This window comes from Chaetodon trifascialis, chromosome 3, assembly GCF_039877785.1.
Source record: "Chaetodon trifascialis isolate fChaTrf1 chromosome 3, fChaTrf1.hap1, whole genome shotgun sequence".
Classification (NCBI taxonomy): domain Eukaryota; kingdom Metazoa; phylum Chordata; class Actinopteri; order Chaetodontiformes; family Chaetodontidae; genus Chaetodon; species Chaetodon trifascialis.
This window is the reverse complement of record NC_092058.1, coordinates 16,979,819-16,996,612: the sequence shown is the minus strand read 5'-3', so window position 1 is coordinate 16,996,612 and position 16,794 is coordinate 16,979,819. Positions and strand designations below refer to the sequence as shown.

Genomic DNA, 16,794 nt, shown 5'->3' with positions numbered 1-16,794 from the left:
TGTCACATACAGTTAGGCTCAGCCGACTGAGCGCGTCTCTCCTCCGTTCAATGCAAACGCGCTGCGGATTTGGCGGCCGCCCTCGCAAAGCAACAAAGGCCAGTGGGCCTCTCCCGTTTGTCTGGAGTGTTTCAGTGAGCTTATGCACATCCCTCTCTCTCTCTCTCCCTCACACACACACACACACACACACACACACACACACACACACACACACACACACACACACACACACACACACACACACACACACACAACGAGCCACGGGCCGGCCACGCGCGAGCTCGAGCGCGTCGACAGAAATCGGATGGGAGGAGGAGGAGGAGGAGGAGGAGGAGGAGGAGGAGGAGGAGGAGGAGGAGGAGGAGGAGCTTTAACGTGGAGGTTAAAACGCAGAGTCCCCGCAGAGGGACCCACGCTGAGACTCTGTGGGACAGCTCTGCACAGGGACACAGCTCGGACATTCTGCACCGTGACAGTGGACAGAGAGACAAACACTGTGAGCCGCGGAGAAACTAGTCATCTGCAAAAAGTTCCTGAGGAGGTCCCGGGACACATCAGCACGGGTATGTTTCACAAAGGGTTTGAAATGCAGTTTATGTGACCTGAAGGACCGATTTGTTTGTGTCTATGTGATAATCAGTGCTCATTCTGCTCCAGATCAATCGTCATTTAACGTGACAAATGTAGTGATCTTGTATTTTGGCGCAGCCTGCAGCTTTGGGCTCCAACTAAAACCCCCAAGTGAACAGACAATGAATCTAATGAAAAAACATGTACAAAAGGCTTATTTTATATGCTTTGATTGACATTTAGCAAATAGACGCTCAAGCAGGCAATTTGTGGGCAGATATTAATATTTCTGCGTTTGGAAATGTGCGATTTCAATTCCATCTGAGTCGTTTGTCCCTGATCTGGGGATGTCGATCTTTCATTTAATCCCATGGTCCTCGCTTCATCCACGGAGCAAATCCTGCGATGCCCCAGATTGGAGTCCTGTCGGTGACTTTCGCCGCGGCATTACCAGTTCACAAATTGACCGGGATTACCCTGGGTGCGGGTGGGTGGGGGTGTGGGGCGGTGGGGAGGGGGACATGAAAACACGAAACTTCAGATTGTCATCACTAAAACATGAAAATTCAAATTGTCATCACTAAAACATGAAACTTCAAATTGTCATCACTCGCCAAAAAGTTACCGTCTACGTTCTCGCTTCCCTGCGCGTGCTGGATTCAGTCCACCTGTGGCTGAGGAGCGCGCGACAGGAGGGAACTGTTCAGTGCTGAAACCGACGGGCAGGTTCGAGGACAGCTGACTGTGGTTATTATCGTTACTGGTTATTATTATCGGTGAATGAAAACCTAGGCTCAGTGGCTCCAGGTTACATTTAGATGATTTAGAAATGAGTCCCAGTGATGAAACCCTTCACCTGGTCTGAAAGAACTGAGGACTCCAAATTGTCTCAGCAGTTTTCATTTGTATTCAATTAATTGTTGAATTATATTTTTTGTCAATCTGAATTCATTGCATGAAGGCATAAATGTTGTCTTATTGCCCTATAAGTAATCCAGCTGAAACATATTATCACCAGGTCTTCTGCTTGCTGTGAGGCTGACGTTGTGATAGTTTGCTTCATAATCTTAGCGTCATTACATGCTTGCTAGAGCAGTCATAGACGGACCCGTTACAGCAGTCAGGTTCTTCAGGGGTGGAAAAAGGATCCTGATCCTTTCTTTATATAAAAGTAGCATGTGAAAAGTTCTGCATTCAAATATTTACTGAAGGAAAATTACAGAAGCTTTAGCAACAAGTAAAGTAAAAGTACTCATTATGCAGAATGCCCCCTTTTTAGAGTTATAATGGATTATTATTACCGATGCCTCGACATGGGTGCAGTACTTCACTGCATTGTTATTTTGCTGTAGCTGGTTGTTGAGTTGGTGTTGTTAGTTTAACGTACTGTATAACAACACATCATATTTTATAAACTCATCCTTTTCTATGTAAAACTAAATATGCACAGTAAGGTGTAGGGAAGCAGGGAATGTACATCCTTCCATGTCTTTCCTAAAATGTGTGTTGTAATAAGGATTGTTGACCTGTCTGCAGACAGCATGTGTTTGACAAAGATGTTTTCTTCTTTCTACAGTACAATGATGATTAAGCCATATGTGAGACAAGCTGAGGGAGAGGAGGTCGTCAGCCCTCTGCAGTGGATGGATGGAGACGTGAGCTCACCTGATGGAGATGCGTCAGTGTCATCGCACCGCTACAGAGCAGGTGGAGTGAACCAACAGAACCAGGAGATGGGGAGTGAGGATGCAGAGGAAGACGAGGAGGATGAGGAGGAGGGGCAGGAGGATGAAAATGAGTCCAAACGTCGAGGGCCCAAGAAAAAGCGGATGACCAAGGCCCGTCTGGAGCGATTCCGTGCGAGGCGCGTAAAGGCTAACGCGAGGGAGCGTTCACGCATGCATGGTCTGAACGATGCACTAGAGAACCTGCGCAGCATCATGCCCTGTCACTCCAAAACACAGAAACTGTCCAAGATCGAGACGTTGCGGCTGGCCCGCAACTACATCTGCGCTCTGTCTGAGGCCTTGGAGGGGGGCCTTTCCACAGAGAGCAGGGCTTTCATGGAGACGCTGTGTAAGGGGCTGTCACAGCCCACCACCAACCTGGTGGCCGGCTGCTTGCAGCTGGGACCAGCTTCTAGCACTGGGATGAGGCCTGAGGACAGACACAGAGTGCGGGCAGCACCCACTCCCATTGGTGGCATGGTGAGCTACTCCTCTCCAGGCCTGCCAAGTCCACCATATGGCACTTTTGACTCTGCTCACCTGCTTCACCTGAGGGCCATGAAAGGGGGAGTGTATGAGAACCACTCGCCAAATGAGTACAACACTGGCGGAGTGGGAACGCCTCCATACGATGGCCCCCCCACACCACCTCTGAGCATCAGCAGCAACCTGGTGCCCAAACAGGAGCCTTCACCCCACTACCCACCTCCACACCACTACTCCCCCTCCCCTGTGGACCAGAGCCTGTTTCAGACTCAGACCAGCTATGACGTACACTTAGAGGGGCCGTACGACTCCTACCATCCACCGCACATAGCCCCCCGACAGATAGCCTCGGTCTACAGAGACTAAGACGAATCAGGAGGGTCGATTCTGCCTCAGCCATACAACCAGGCTGATCGTCTTTGCTCATTGATCCTTCAAGAACTGAATGACGTCTTTTGGACTTTAAGACTGAAGGACAAGTCTTTCTCAGTAGACTGTCAGATAGTAGAGGAACAGTAGAATAAAAATGGTTTGTTTACATGTGTGGTGCACTTAGACTAGCACTGCTGAACATTGTCAGAATTAGAAAAAGCTTAACTTAGACCGATACTTTTTCCAAGAGTACCAAATAATTTAGCAACAGGGAATGTTGCTTCGGCCATTTTGACCAGATGTCCTGTGACTGTGATATAAGCACTTCTAATTTAGGTTTGGTGAAACCAGATATTCTACATAAATTAAAAGTATTTCTATTTATTCTCTAATTTAATACAGTGTTTATGGACGTTGTTCTGATGTGCAGGTGTGTGTCTGGTTTTACTTCTGTATATATAATTGTGGTCAAGGCATCTCTTTCTTTGCTACTTAGACTGATAGCTTGTCTCATATTTCTTTTGTGTCCACTTTTCTTTGTTGTTTATTACAGTATTTCATGTTTTGCACTCGAAACATATTCAGAGGTAGATGTCCTAGCCCTAGGAAGACGCTTTTTAAACTATGGAAACAAAAGGGGAGTGATGGAGTGAAGGATCAAGGTGAAGAAGCAAAAATGTTCTCAGGTTAATGTTGTGAAAATGAATATCTCATTTCCAAATACATTTTGCATTGGATACCTTGTAGTCTTCTTATTTTTTTTCATTTTTGTTTCTTTTGGAAAGTTTGATGTTATTAAAATCTAAAGAAATCAATCATTCCTTGGTTTGTGTTTGCTTTTTGATAGATAGATAGATAGATAGATAGATAGATAGATAGATAGATAGATAGATAGATAGATAGATAGATAGATAGATAGATAGATAGATAGATAGATAGATAGATAGATAGATAGATAGATAGATAGATCTTTTTATCTCATACAACACCGTCAGCAGGGATCCTGTTTACTTGCTACTTTGTTCCTCATTTTTCTTCCCAGATCTCGGTGGTTTAGCTGCACTAATCCTTTTGCTGTCAGTTAATGAAAGGGGTGGATGTGCGAGGCAGGATTGTAAGATAAAGATTTATGATTAACGTGGCTGCCCCACCACGCAGACTTTTTTTCTTCACTGACACTGGGGCATAATCCCACCCTGACATTCATTCAGACCACAACTTAAATTCATATATGTAATAAACACGTTTCTTCATGTAGACCTTTGACCTTTCGTGTACATACACAGGCATTCAGGAATACACACAGACACAGACACAGAGACACACACACACACACACACACACACACACACACACACACACACACACACACACACACAAGTTTTATAGGGTTGGAGTGGAGAAACACTAAATTACAACAGGGAGAGAGGAAAAAAAGAAAAAGTGCAACTGACTGAGTAGAAAAACATCAGCCTGGAAATGTACTGTTAAACTGGAGACGACACTGACCACACTGACAAAGATCTGATCTAAGAGCAGCCACTTGTGTTGATTCATGGTCCAGGCTGGTCAGTGTGAAGGCCACCCACTGAGAGGTCAGTTAGAGGAGGTCAAAAGGTCACTGTGGGTCATGGCTCAGTGGTGGGAATGGTCTGAAAGAATCACTCGAATCATCTTTTTGCTTGTCAACGTATCTCCCACTGGTTTTCTGCACAACGTTCACTGAATCCTTGCATTTAGAGCAGTGAATGTTTGGTAAGTATGATATTAGAGGTTATATTATGGATGAAATGCTCATAATCCCGATAAACATGCTGATGAACATCCCACGCTTTGACCTGCGCTGGGAGAAATATATCACTTTGTTTTCGCAAGGATTAGCATAAGCCTGTGTGTGTGTGTGTGTGTGTGTGTGTGTGTGTGTGTGTGTGTGTGTGTGTGTGTGTGTGTGTGTGTGTGTGTGTGTAGTGCATTTGCACTATTAACCAGGGAAACCGGGGACTAAGTTTGAAGGGGCAGGATGAATAACAAAAACAGGGCATCTCTCTGCTCTCTGAAGGCACAGGCTATCCTCACACAGGACATCTGACACTGGACATGTGGGATAGCCCTTATTTAGGCACATGATAGATGATAGACAGTTGATAGACCAGTGTCTTATGGGGGACAAAAGGTTTTCCATTTGAAAAGGGCACTTTTGCACCCAAGACAAACGAAGGGCTGCCTTCGCTCTTACCCCCTTGACCCCCTTGACTGTGACTCTGATCTACATGAGCCTATGATGGCAGCAGAGATGCTGTATGTGTTATGAGCTCTGGCAATCTTGGCCAGGACACTTCAGTCAAAGAGATTTTTAATCTCAGCAAAGCACCCTTTAATGTTATAGGAACATTTTGGTAATGCCATATTTTACGGTTCTGTAATTTTCAAATAATATCCTACAAATGTCAGATGACCAATGTAATTTGTTACTAATAATAGTGAAAATAGAGGCAGTGTTCAGTTGCTGCAATTCCACATAACTAATTGCAGGTGTAACCAAGTTTCTTAGTCAGCGAGTACAAAAATGTGAAATCTGTCTACAATTGTGCTTACAACTCAACATACAATATATATAGAGAATACATTTTCCAACAAAAAATAGATAGTGAATGAATATTTGCTTGGATTTAAATAGAGCAGTTCCTAAGAGGAAATTCATAGTTTTACTGTAAATGTTAGTTTTAAAAATCACAAGCCTGCAAACAAAAGGCTTTTTTTTTTGTTTGTTTGTTTGTTTTTTCCAACTATATGTTATATAAAGTGCGTGAGCTGGATTTAGTAGAGAGAAGTGCGTTGTGATGTTAAAACGTGTAGTATATGTGTTTGGGAGTGCACAGATCGTGCTTGCATGATTGTGTTATTTGGGATAAAACAGCATTAAGCAGCTGATCAGAGCTCAGTGTCTGAATGGTTGCATTAACTCACTAATCCTGAGGGGAGAGGGGCAGCCAGGGCAGCAGCTCCTCATCTCCTCTGCTACACAGCAGCATGCAGCTATTGTGCACTCAACAACAAAGCATGTGATGGTGCAAAACACTCACTGAGGCACAAATGAAAGAACTGAAATTTGAATTCAAACAAAGTTCAGGAAAGAGCAGCATCCTGCGCTGTGCGTGGCTATGAGGACAGCTTTGGCCATCATGACATACATTTGTCAGTACTGAATCAACATGGGGAGAGCAGAGTTGCACTGCCACCAAGTGGTGAAAGTTTGTTGCTGACATGAAACCATCAGTTGGTAGAGAGATGAGCATATGGCCACTAGGTGTCAACATTAGACAACCAGCAGTAACTGTGAAGCCTGAGGCCAGCTGGAAACACTGTCAGCTGAGGAGAGACATGATTCTTCATTGCTGGGCTTGTCTGCAGCCAATGAGTCCCTGAAATTCAGTTATCTGTTAAATACATCTGCTGAAAGCTCACAGCCTTTGTAGTGTGCAAATCATATATTTGACGGTAATGTTGCACAAGGTAGAGACTGAAGAAAACAGAAATCATTTGGTAAGATCTCATCTGTTCAGTGCAGCGTGCTGGAGCTGCTGAGTGAGTGAGGAGCGGGAATAGAATTAACCTATTTACATGTAAACTGGTTGGTGGAGTGTGTTTGGATCAGAATAATCAGGCTAATGAAGGTACCTGGGGAGTCGGCTCTATCAGAAATCTGCATGCTGTCCTCTCTATCCAGCTCTCGATCGTATCAAACTCTGCAATTATTTACCGTGAAAGGACATGAAACAGGATTAATCAAGGAAATCTGACTGATTAAATCTTCAAAGGCGGTATTGAAGAGCAAGGGCTAATAGGGAAGAGGGATGTGGTCGGTGCTTTTATCCTTGAGGTGGAAAAAAACGAAGAACAAAAACAGACTGTGCTCTCCAGGACTGCTGGTACACTGGAGTGAAAAGGAGCCAAGAACACTGGCGGAAAACAGCCTGGCACTATTTGAAGTAAAACTCTTATTTGGGCTAAATGTTATTGATAAATTTCACTTTGATTTCATGTGATAACACCTTTGTAGATAATGAGACAAATGGTGTTTAATGATTCTGATGTAGGTCGGTGTTTATGCTAAATCTGGGATCAACTACAATATTTTATTTGTTGCATAATAAATGTGTTGAATTCCTGCACACACCAAAAAACATTGGTGAAGCCACAGGCTGCACAAACAATTAAGAAATGGGACATTAATTGGCAATTAAGGTCCTTATGATGACAATCAAAACACATACATTTCTATAAAGGATGCTGGAAAATACAGCTTTTTTAATGTATCTGTATTCTCATACAGAACAATTTTTGTTTCATACTCTTAATGAATGTAATTTTGCGCGTAACATGGAACCAGTTAATGATCCTCTGAAGCACGTGTTCAGCAGCCGGCCCAGTCTGACCTCCCTTTGAGGACAGAAATTCCCTGCCTGAGTGTGTAAGGTGTCCTATTACTTATGAGCTATTAATTGTCTGAGACAAAAGCCAACACAGGCAAAAAGGACCAGAACAGAGAGCCATAAAAATGTTACTGTGGCCAACGGTTCCTTAATTTGCTGGTTGACTGAGTCGTTACGTCAGTCCAAACAGCTCCACATGTCGAGGGGAATGAAGACGTACGTAAACACTGATGACCCACATATAGATCAGAGGGAGCGGGGAATGCAACGTCCTGCATTACTTTGCCGGATATAATGATGAGCGTTCTTGTAAAAATTTTATAGCAGAGAGAGACAGAGTGAGATTGGTTTAGAGATAGAAGAGCGACCCTGAGGGGGAGAGGGGGAGGACTCAGTGTGTGTTTGTGTGTAACTGTATCCCCCTGGTGAAATGTGCTTACTGCTCCACTTTGCTGTCCTTCCTCACTGTCCCTTAACTTAACCCCTAAGTGGCTTGTTGCCAGAAGGTGTTGGCATGCGTCTATATTATGCAAATGAAATAAAAGTGAAGGTGTCGGCCTTAAATTAAACCAGGATATGAGTTTACATGAGCATCTCTCTCTCACAAGTGTCACAGTGGGACCCTGCCAAGCCTGACACGACGGTGCCATTACTGAGTTTACTGCTCGCATTAAACACTTGGTTTTTATAAACAGCCTCATCTCATTTACACAAGAGCACTTCACACACTGAATGTCATTAAGAGGTTCATATAGCTCTGATTGTCTGTACTTAACCCCTCATTTATCCACCATTTTCTGTAGGTGAGCGGTAATGCACCAGGCAGAGGAGAGCTGACTTCTTCTTCACAGGCCTTTTAGCGTTTCAGAATTAGACTGACATTTAGTCGACATTGCGCCATGCGTCAATCTCACCTCAGGCCTTGCCTCCTGCTCCTCTACCTAATACTCTCCTATCTCCCTGAAACGACACTTGCAAGCACATTTATGACATCCGATCTGAATTTACACGTTAACTGGCAGCAGCGTGGAGTCGACATGCTAGCGCACAGGAGTCCAGCTGTATCATGCTTGAAATTTTCGTGTGACGTGTTCATCTCACAGCCATCCACATTTTATTTCATCATCATAGCTGTTCCAGCGCTTCCCTGTAGCTGTTTCATTGGATGACAAGTTGAACTGCGTGATGGGTGGCTGACAGGCAGAGGGTGTTCTGGTGCGTGAAGTGGATCAGCATGTTAAAGAAGTCGACCCACTGTGAAAGTTATCTCCTGATGTTTGATGCTTTGGAAAAAAAAGCAGCTACACTAGGAGGCCATCATCATCATCATCATCAGTGCAGTTTATTCATATAATACTAATGTAAAAATCTGTCTAATCACCTGGTTAATGTCTGGAGAGATGCCTGGTTGCATCTATTAGCAGCAATAAAACAGGAAAAATGTAAAATAAAAGGACTTCATGGGTGTCTATAAAGAATGGTCAATGTATATGATAACCTCCATCATTATATGTGTCATTTAAAGCTGTGCCAACTAAAATTTTTATAATAACCATGAATCAAATAATTTTGTGTAATGTGAGAGTGGTGACACATCCACAGATCATTATCACCAAACTCTGCAGCTCCTCTCTGCTCCATGGAGGATTTTAGCTCCTTTCAGCTCATTGTTTTGGTTTTACAGTGTGTGACTTCACTATTTGGACTGACTCTCACTGCTCTCATGGCCGTTGTTTCCAGCCTCAGCAGGTGCTATTTTTAGTGAAAAAGCTATAATAAACCATCTGTACACTAACTGCCCAGGAACCAAATGGCAGATAAAGTTAGCAACCAGCTGGAGGTTTAAGTGGAGCATTTAGCAGCTAAAGAGCCAGATAATTCCCTAAGGAGATGGTTGAGACCAAAAACAGAGCTGAAAGAGAGAGAATATCGGACTTCAAATGCTAACGTTGCTCAGATGTGCAAAACTCTTTGCTTGCCACAACAACTTTATAAGGTGACATGTCAGTGTGCCCAAGTGGCCAAGAAATGAAATTAATGGTGGTTCAACATTGTGATATACATATGATATGTAATGCAGTTATAGTACATTTTGTGGTAAATCAATTGAGAGACTGTTTATGGATAAAATAACCACATATGAAAGTCTGTCTGCGAGTTAATCAAGCAGATTAAGTATCTCACAAATCAAGGTACTCATCACACTGATGCACAAATCAAACCAAAGTCCTATATTGGTTCATTACCACAGTGAGGTAACTCACTGTGGTAATATCAGAGCTGGCACATTTATACTGTCTCAGGGTAAATATGACATCATAATGTCGTCCTGATAAAGGTTGGTGGACTGTGAGAACACCAGGGACAGGGATGACTTAAAAATGACTACAAAATATTTTAAAAATATAAATATTTTAAAGTCTTTAGAGTCTTATGTTTTTGCATTGTTGAGTTTCCAGAGCACCTTAATCACTCTAGTGCTGTACTTGCAGTTTTGTATCATAAATGCATTTAGCTGTGACCTAAAAAACATGTTTTTTCCCCAAACTTTAGTATAAAAGCACCACTTTTTATTGATTTTACCTTGTGACTTTCCTGACACATTTACAGAATCAAAATACCCAAAGGAAACCCAAAGTGTGCAGACGACGCAGCAGGTGAGACTGACAAGAAATTCAGGTTCAATTAAGTGCAAGTAAGTGATGCTTTAGCACCATTTCTTTCATCAACTCACAAATGTGCCTGTAATCAAGCTAACTGTATCACTAAGTTTAAGACTAATGCTGATTTTCTCTGTTACTCATTAGAGCTGCAGACTGGAGGAAGCAAACCTGTTGGGCAGAGCTATTTGTGTGAAACCCCAATTCCAAATCAAGCAAACAAACAAAAAAAAAGACATGTCTGCCTGCAAGCCATCTGTTTCATCCGCCAATCATATTTCCCTTTGCTTCAACATGTCAACATTTTCTTCCTCTCCTTCATGTCTCTCAAGTTTCAACGACTTGCCTCCTCCTCCTCAACAACATACACACACTCCAAACCTTGTTTCCTCTGATCTGCCATCCGTCGCTGGGTCCCCCTCCTCTCTGCCCTGCCCCTCCTCTTCCTCACACACACTCTGTCTGCCTGTATCTCACTCCTTCCACAGTTGTCCTCACATATTAGGTTCCCCCCGTCCTAAGAAGCAGAATTAGCCTCTGGAATCTCATGCACTTGTTTCCTTCGCTACCAGGAAAGAGGTGACGGCATGAAGGAAAAACACAGAGGAAATACAGAGAAGGATTAAAAGGAATGTGAAAAGAGACAGAGACTATGAGGAAGATGAAGAAGCTGAACGTCAAGCCGCCTGCTGTTTGATGCAGCCACACTGTGGGCATGTGGCTGCCTGTGCCGAGCATTTCCCTCTCCACTCTCCAGCTGACTGGTGCGAGGTCTGCGCTCATGTCGCGCCGTGCTACTTTATTTATCTCTTCACAGTAACGTGAGCATACTATTATTTATTCCACCCAGAGAGGACGTCTGTCTGAATTACTTTATGCTGGCTGACACACTGACCTTTGGACTCTCTACTGGACGAAGGATTTGGATTCAGTTCCTCGTGAAGAACAGAGGCGACTGATGTGGGGCTCAGGTAAGATCATCACTGACTACTGAGCAGTGCAAAACCTCCCACAACCCTAAGCATTCCTCCTTTGATCACCTTAAAATGAACAGAGGGGCAGATAAGCCAGGATCCCCTCATTATTGCAATATTCAGAGCAGAAATAAAGGGCGAGTGACAGTCTTACATGAGGCTTTGATGGCTTCCCTCTTTGATGAAAGTTAGGGCAGTCTCGAACAAATGTCAGCACTCAGTGTCAGACAAGACTTTGCACTTGTACCTAGTCTGACCCACGACCTTTCACATGCATCATGGGTATGATGCAGGGAAGGAGCGATGGAGGGAGGGGGAGGGGGAAGGAGAAGGAGAGTGAGTTTAGGCTTAAATACAGAGGGCCGGGTCTGGCATTCCTGACCAAACTGTTCCTTCATCAGCATCACAGCATGATAGAAGTTTGGCAGAAACTATTAGAGAATAATCACATCATCGTCTGAATTTTGAAAAGGAATTCATCAGACATCAGAATTAAAGGTCCAGTGTGGAGGATCTATGGGCAAAAATGGAATATAATATTCATAAGTATGTTTTCCCTAGCATATAATCACTTGAAAATAAGAATCGTTGTGCTTTTGTTACCTTAGAATAAGCTCTTTATATCTCCAGAGGGAGAGAGTCCACCATGTTGCACTGCCGTGTTTCTACTGTAGCCCAGAACAAACAAAGCAAACACTGGCTCTAGAGAGCAGTTACTGCAGGGGATGCTGAGGTGAGAGGTTGCAAACTGCAACCTCATGGCTGTTATCAGGTCATCTCAGTATGTGACTCTGTCATGTGATAGGTACTGGTGGTACATGGGGGGGGGGGGTGTAACCTCTGTCTCAGATGTAGTTGTGAGTGCTAGAAAAAAAACTAGTGAGGAGTTTTTTTTTTCTGCCTACTACTGATTACTGACGTTTTTCAAACATCCTAAAACTCCGGATCTGAATCAGGCTGAACTGTTCTATAACTTGTATTTTTGTTTGCTTTGTGTGCTTACACATGGTCCTAACACATTTAAATTATGTATATAACAGTGAGAGGATTAGCAGCAAGAAAAGTGTGTTGTTAATGCTTACGAAAATTCATTTTCAAAGAGATTTTCACCTGCGCACTGAATCATGACCAGTCAAGCCCATTCCCCTACACACCCCATTGTTCAGAACCACTTACCTCTTCACTGCACAGAGACACGTGTTCAGTCCAGTGTGTGTATTTGTGTGTGTGTATTTATGTATAGTTCATTCCTAGACTCAATTCTGGCAACACCAGTTTTAACCTCTGAGGTGCAGTAAACAGCTTCTCTGCTCGGAGCCGCCGCTGCCCTCACTCTGCCACCAGAGGAGAAACACACTCTGTCATTTTACATCAAACGGATTTACAGCCAAACACAGCTGGCTGCTTTTTCGTTTGGGCCTCAGCTCCAGTCTGCAACTGGACCCTCTGACCACTAAACACAAACAGCAGAGCCAGTTTAAAAAAGACCACGTTTAATTATGATATTGTTTCTCAAGAAGTGCTGTGAACAGTTTGATGAAGTAATGCATTTTTAAAATGTACCTGTGCATGCAGGTTAGAAAACGGCATGAAGTTACGTGAGAAAATCTGAATTTTTCATATGTTTCTTTTCTTCATCTTTGCCCATTTGGACACTTTAACCTGTAAGTGGCTGATTTAACACGTGCTTAAGGCTGTTTCATCAGCGTTGCACATCAAATGAAGACTTTATCAAACGTTGGCAGGACTTCTCAGGAATCACTCATTAAGGATCACGGCTAAAATTAGAGCTCAACTAGCCTGTCGACACAGTTATGGCCTCCTGGGGCGGCGTGAGAGAATGATAGGATTGTTGAGGTCACAAGCACAAAATCACACGCATGCTCACACAGGTCTCCTGACTGCACAGCATGCTACTTCCAACCCTCATACAAACTGTTATCAGTACATCTATGCATTTAAGTGACCATTTTTATGAAAAATTTCAGTATATTTTGTGTGACAAGAGGAGCGCAACTCCACCTTGACTGTATATGCTCTGTACTGTGTTCCGAGCTTTTGCAAAACATGGTTATATTGCTCACCAGAAAGCATGCTACAGCATCAGCACACATTAATTACTTTGCAAAACAGTCCTCCTAACCCGAAGCTAGTCCTGAGACCTGTACAGTGAAACTACTGTATCATGCCTATGGTTGAACCTAATGGCCAGCTCCTGCAATAAAGGCTTTATATCAGAACTTTGACACTGCTCCTGCTCTTAGACGCATGAAGGCATGAGGTTTGCTTTTGCATATGTCGGAATTTCAGTTGATTCTTTTAAGGCCATAATTACATTTATGGTGTTCTATCAACCTGCTGTGCTTTCACAAGTGAGCAACTTCAAGCCTGATCATACCTTTATCAAGACACACACGCAGGATGGTGTGTCACCTGAGTCCAGTGGTCCGGTTTCAGTTTTCCATGGTGACATCCATTAAAGTCATGCTGTGTCTGCCCCTTCACCCTCAGACAGTCACATTAGCACCTGGCCCATTGGTCACAACAATACACCTACCTGCATTATTCAACCTGACTCCACTAATGAGGAAACCTAATCTCAGACACACACACACATGCACAAAACCCCTATCCTGGGTCCACATAAGCTTTAACACACACACACAGGCTGATTTACTGCATGCACTTTTTGTTAGGATGACTATTAAATTATGTAGAAACGGATCAGTTCATACTGCATAAAGCCTGAGGTCATCCAGAAGCAGTGCTGCGTGATCTTGTGGGAAAGAGTTTGATGAAGTCTTGAATACACATTAGCACAGCGTTCCAGTTTGAATACATTATGCTGGTAAATGTTGGTACAGACGTGCGTGCAGTGAGCTTAGCTTTTGAGCTCATTCAGCACTCCCTGCCTGTCAAACAGCTGTCAGCGTGCTCCTTCATCCTGCTGTTCCAACACTTCTTCCACATTTCCTCACCCTACATTTTCATCCCCAGTCAGTCTGCATTAAGCTCAATCTCTCCTCCCCTTCATCAAGACTCTGGAGCTGTCAGTCTCCGTCGCACCTCCGTGTCTGTGTTTTTGTCTTGTTCACACAGTTGTCTGCAAGGGCAACGACTGTATGAGCTTGGTCAGCGTTTACAAAATGTACCCTACTCTTTGTGTGAACACTGGGAGGACGTTGTGAGGGCTGACATTAACATACTCAAGGCATGTTTCAGACGTGTCAGTGTGAAACACGAGGCAGAGTATAGAGGGAGACAAGGAGAGAGGAAAAATCGTCACTGGTAAACAGCAGAAACAGGGTGACAGAGGGAGAGGGAGAGCAGAATCGACAGCAGCATTATCACTCTGCTTCCTGATTCAAACACCCCAAGAAAACGCTCAGCACCGACTGCTCTCATTGGCAGAGCCTCCAGCCAATCACGGCTCAGAAATGCAAGGTGCCTTTAGGTTATACCCAACCCCAAAATATGAGAGAGAGTGAGAGAGAGAGGGTGGGAGAGAGAGGCACGCTGTGGTGCAGAGGTTCTTCCAGTGAGGCAGGACTCCATCTCAGCTGTATTCTCTGGTGTTCCTCCTGCTGTAGTGAATATATAACAGTGAATAAATTACAGGCTTTCTTTGCAGTAGACTGAGCGCATGTTGTGTTGTGGTCAGGGCTGCTGCTGTGCTCCTCCTCTGGCAACAGCTGGCTGGACAAGAAACGTGTGTCGAGATCTGCAGGAGAAGCATCTCATGTGAGCGAGGCGAGCAGAAGAGACACACCGTAGGGAGGCAAAGTGAAGGTTGTGATGCAGGATATCTTTTCCACACTGAGTTTTGAGAGCCAGAGAGGTGGGCGCCTGAGGCTTGAGTCGCGTCAGTAGCTGATCGAGGGAGAGAAGAGTCGAGCAAGAAGATACTGTGGGAAAGAGAAGTTGACAGTGGAAGGATACAGGATGATCTTGGGTAAGACAGCATCAGACAGCTTTTCTCTCTTTGCTCCTCTTGATCCAATTGATTTGTGTTCTACAGTTCCTCCTCCGTCAAGGCGATCACTCATCTCTGGCACAAAGTTTCAGCTGCATGCGCCACTGTCTCAAACTTAGATGTGTCTTAGATTATCTGTTTATGCTGTCATGCGGTCATGTAGATTTGACAAAGAGCAATTAATGACGGAGGGGTTGCCCTCCTTACATAATCTGTAGGATGGTGAGGGCAAGGGTCCTCTCTGTTCCTCTTCATGTAACGTTCCTAATAGTACTTCTTTCTCATTAATCTGTCTGTCCTGAAATAGTCACAATTATCTTTTTTAGTCAGTCCAACACAACAACACAGACACACACACACTCGGGAAGACAGAAAATGGCATCATAGGCAGACAGAGAGAAGATTTGGTACCACACATTAAGTTATTCAGGCAATTCAGGAAACATGCCAAAATTATACGAAAATGCATCCAGAAGAGGTCATATTTCATTTTAAGTACTCTAACCTGACCCTCAGTCAAGGCATGTCGTGATTATAGTCCAACTTCGGTGCGTTATATGATCAGTCATCTCAGTTTCTCGTTGCCTAAATTGTAAGCACACTCACCACTGACAGGATGTAAAACTCCATGTCATTCATCAATGCAGTCCCGCGCCTCATCAACAAGCTTCAGTATGAAGCAGAATCAGGAAATCAGACACCTCTCAGTGCATATGCTCATTTTGTCCAGCGAGTTTTTATTAACCAGTCTGTCATTCATTCAGTTTTCATACAGGGCTTCAATACACTGCATCTACTCAGACAAGCTGCACACATGTGCACGAGTGTAGATTTTGTGTCCTATTTGTGCATACATGAAACAGCAGTAAAGAAAGACTAAAAAGACAGTGGACCTTCCCTCAAAAGCTTTGATAGGTTCAAAAGCTCTGCACCAAAGAGACAAGAAAATAAGAGATAAATGCACCAAAATGAACTTTGACTTGACGTCACAGAACTATGGTTATAATACATACTGATATGCAAATAATGTTTTGTAAACAGCATTCAGTGTGTTCAGTTTAATTATGCTGATGTTGATCACTGCAGAATATTACAGAAGTGGCTCTTCAATGGAGCTGTTATTGAATGAAATACACAAGGGACCGTTGTTGCAGAATGAGCCTGATAAGATGCACATCCTGCACCGGATTTTTGTTCAATTTTTAGCAGTGTGACGCTGTCACACACAGCAGACTTTAGACGTCAGCATTTTACATTCGCACTTAGTGTTTCAACATTTTATCTCTAATTCGATTAACTACACTGACCTTGTTCCACGTACTTGTGTGTTGACAAAATATTAGACTACTTTATTTTTGTTTGCTTGCTCTTGCCCCTGCTTGAGTCCCCCTGTGATCTGAGAGTGAGTTTGAGCTTGTGGTAATCCCTCCCCGGAGCTGAAGCTTTAACTCTGTGTGCATTAGACACTAAACACACTGACACAAGATCACAACAACATGAGGCGATGGGGTTTTATATACTGTATTAGTTTCCTTTTACTGAGATAGAGATGTAAGTCCAGAGACCAAAATAGTTTCCATGAAAGACGAGGACAGC

General features: G+C 43.6%; 2 protein-coding genes across 3 annotated transcripts in view; both read left to right on the top strand.

Moving 5' to 3' along the window:
- The first annotated feature begins 424 nt into the window (after nt 1–424).
- Nucleotides 425–3,962, top strand: LOC139329051 (neurogenic differentiation factor 4-like). Its single transcript, XM_070959175.1, has 2 exons — nt 425–566; nt 2,150–3,962. The coding sequence occupies exon 2, from the start codon at nt 2,154–2,156 to the stop codon at nt 3,150–3,152; it is 999 nt and encodes a 332-aa protein (XP_070815276.1). The 5' UTR covers nt 425–566; nt 2,150–2,153; the 3' UTR covers nt 3,153–3,962.
- Nucleotides 3,963–10,737: 6,775 nt separating this feature from the next.
- Nucleotides 10,738–16,794, top strand: part of LOC139329528 (zinc finger protein 385A-like) — a 28,235-nt gene continuing 22,178 nt past the window's right edge. Inside the window, exon 1 of one of the 2 annotated variants that reach the window (XM_070959904.1) lies at nt 10,738–11,222. In XM_070959904.1, coding sequence (XP_070816005.1) covers nt 11,210–11,222 — 13 coding nt within the window. In that variant the 5' untranslated portion in view covers nt 10,738–11,209. Of the gene's footprint in view, nt 11,223–14,632; nt 15,178–16,794 lie in introns of those variants that run through there. The other variant, XM_070959905.1, reaches the window with a different exon arrangement.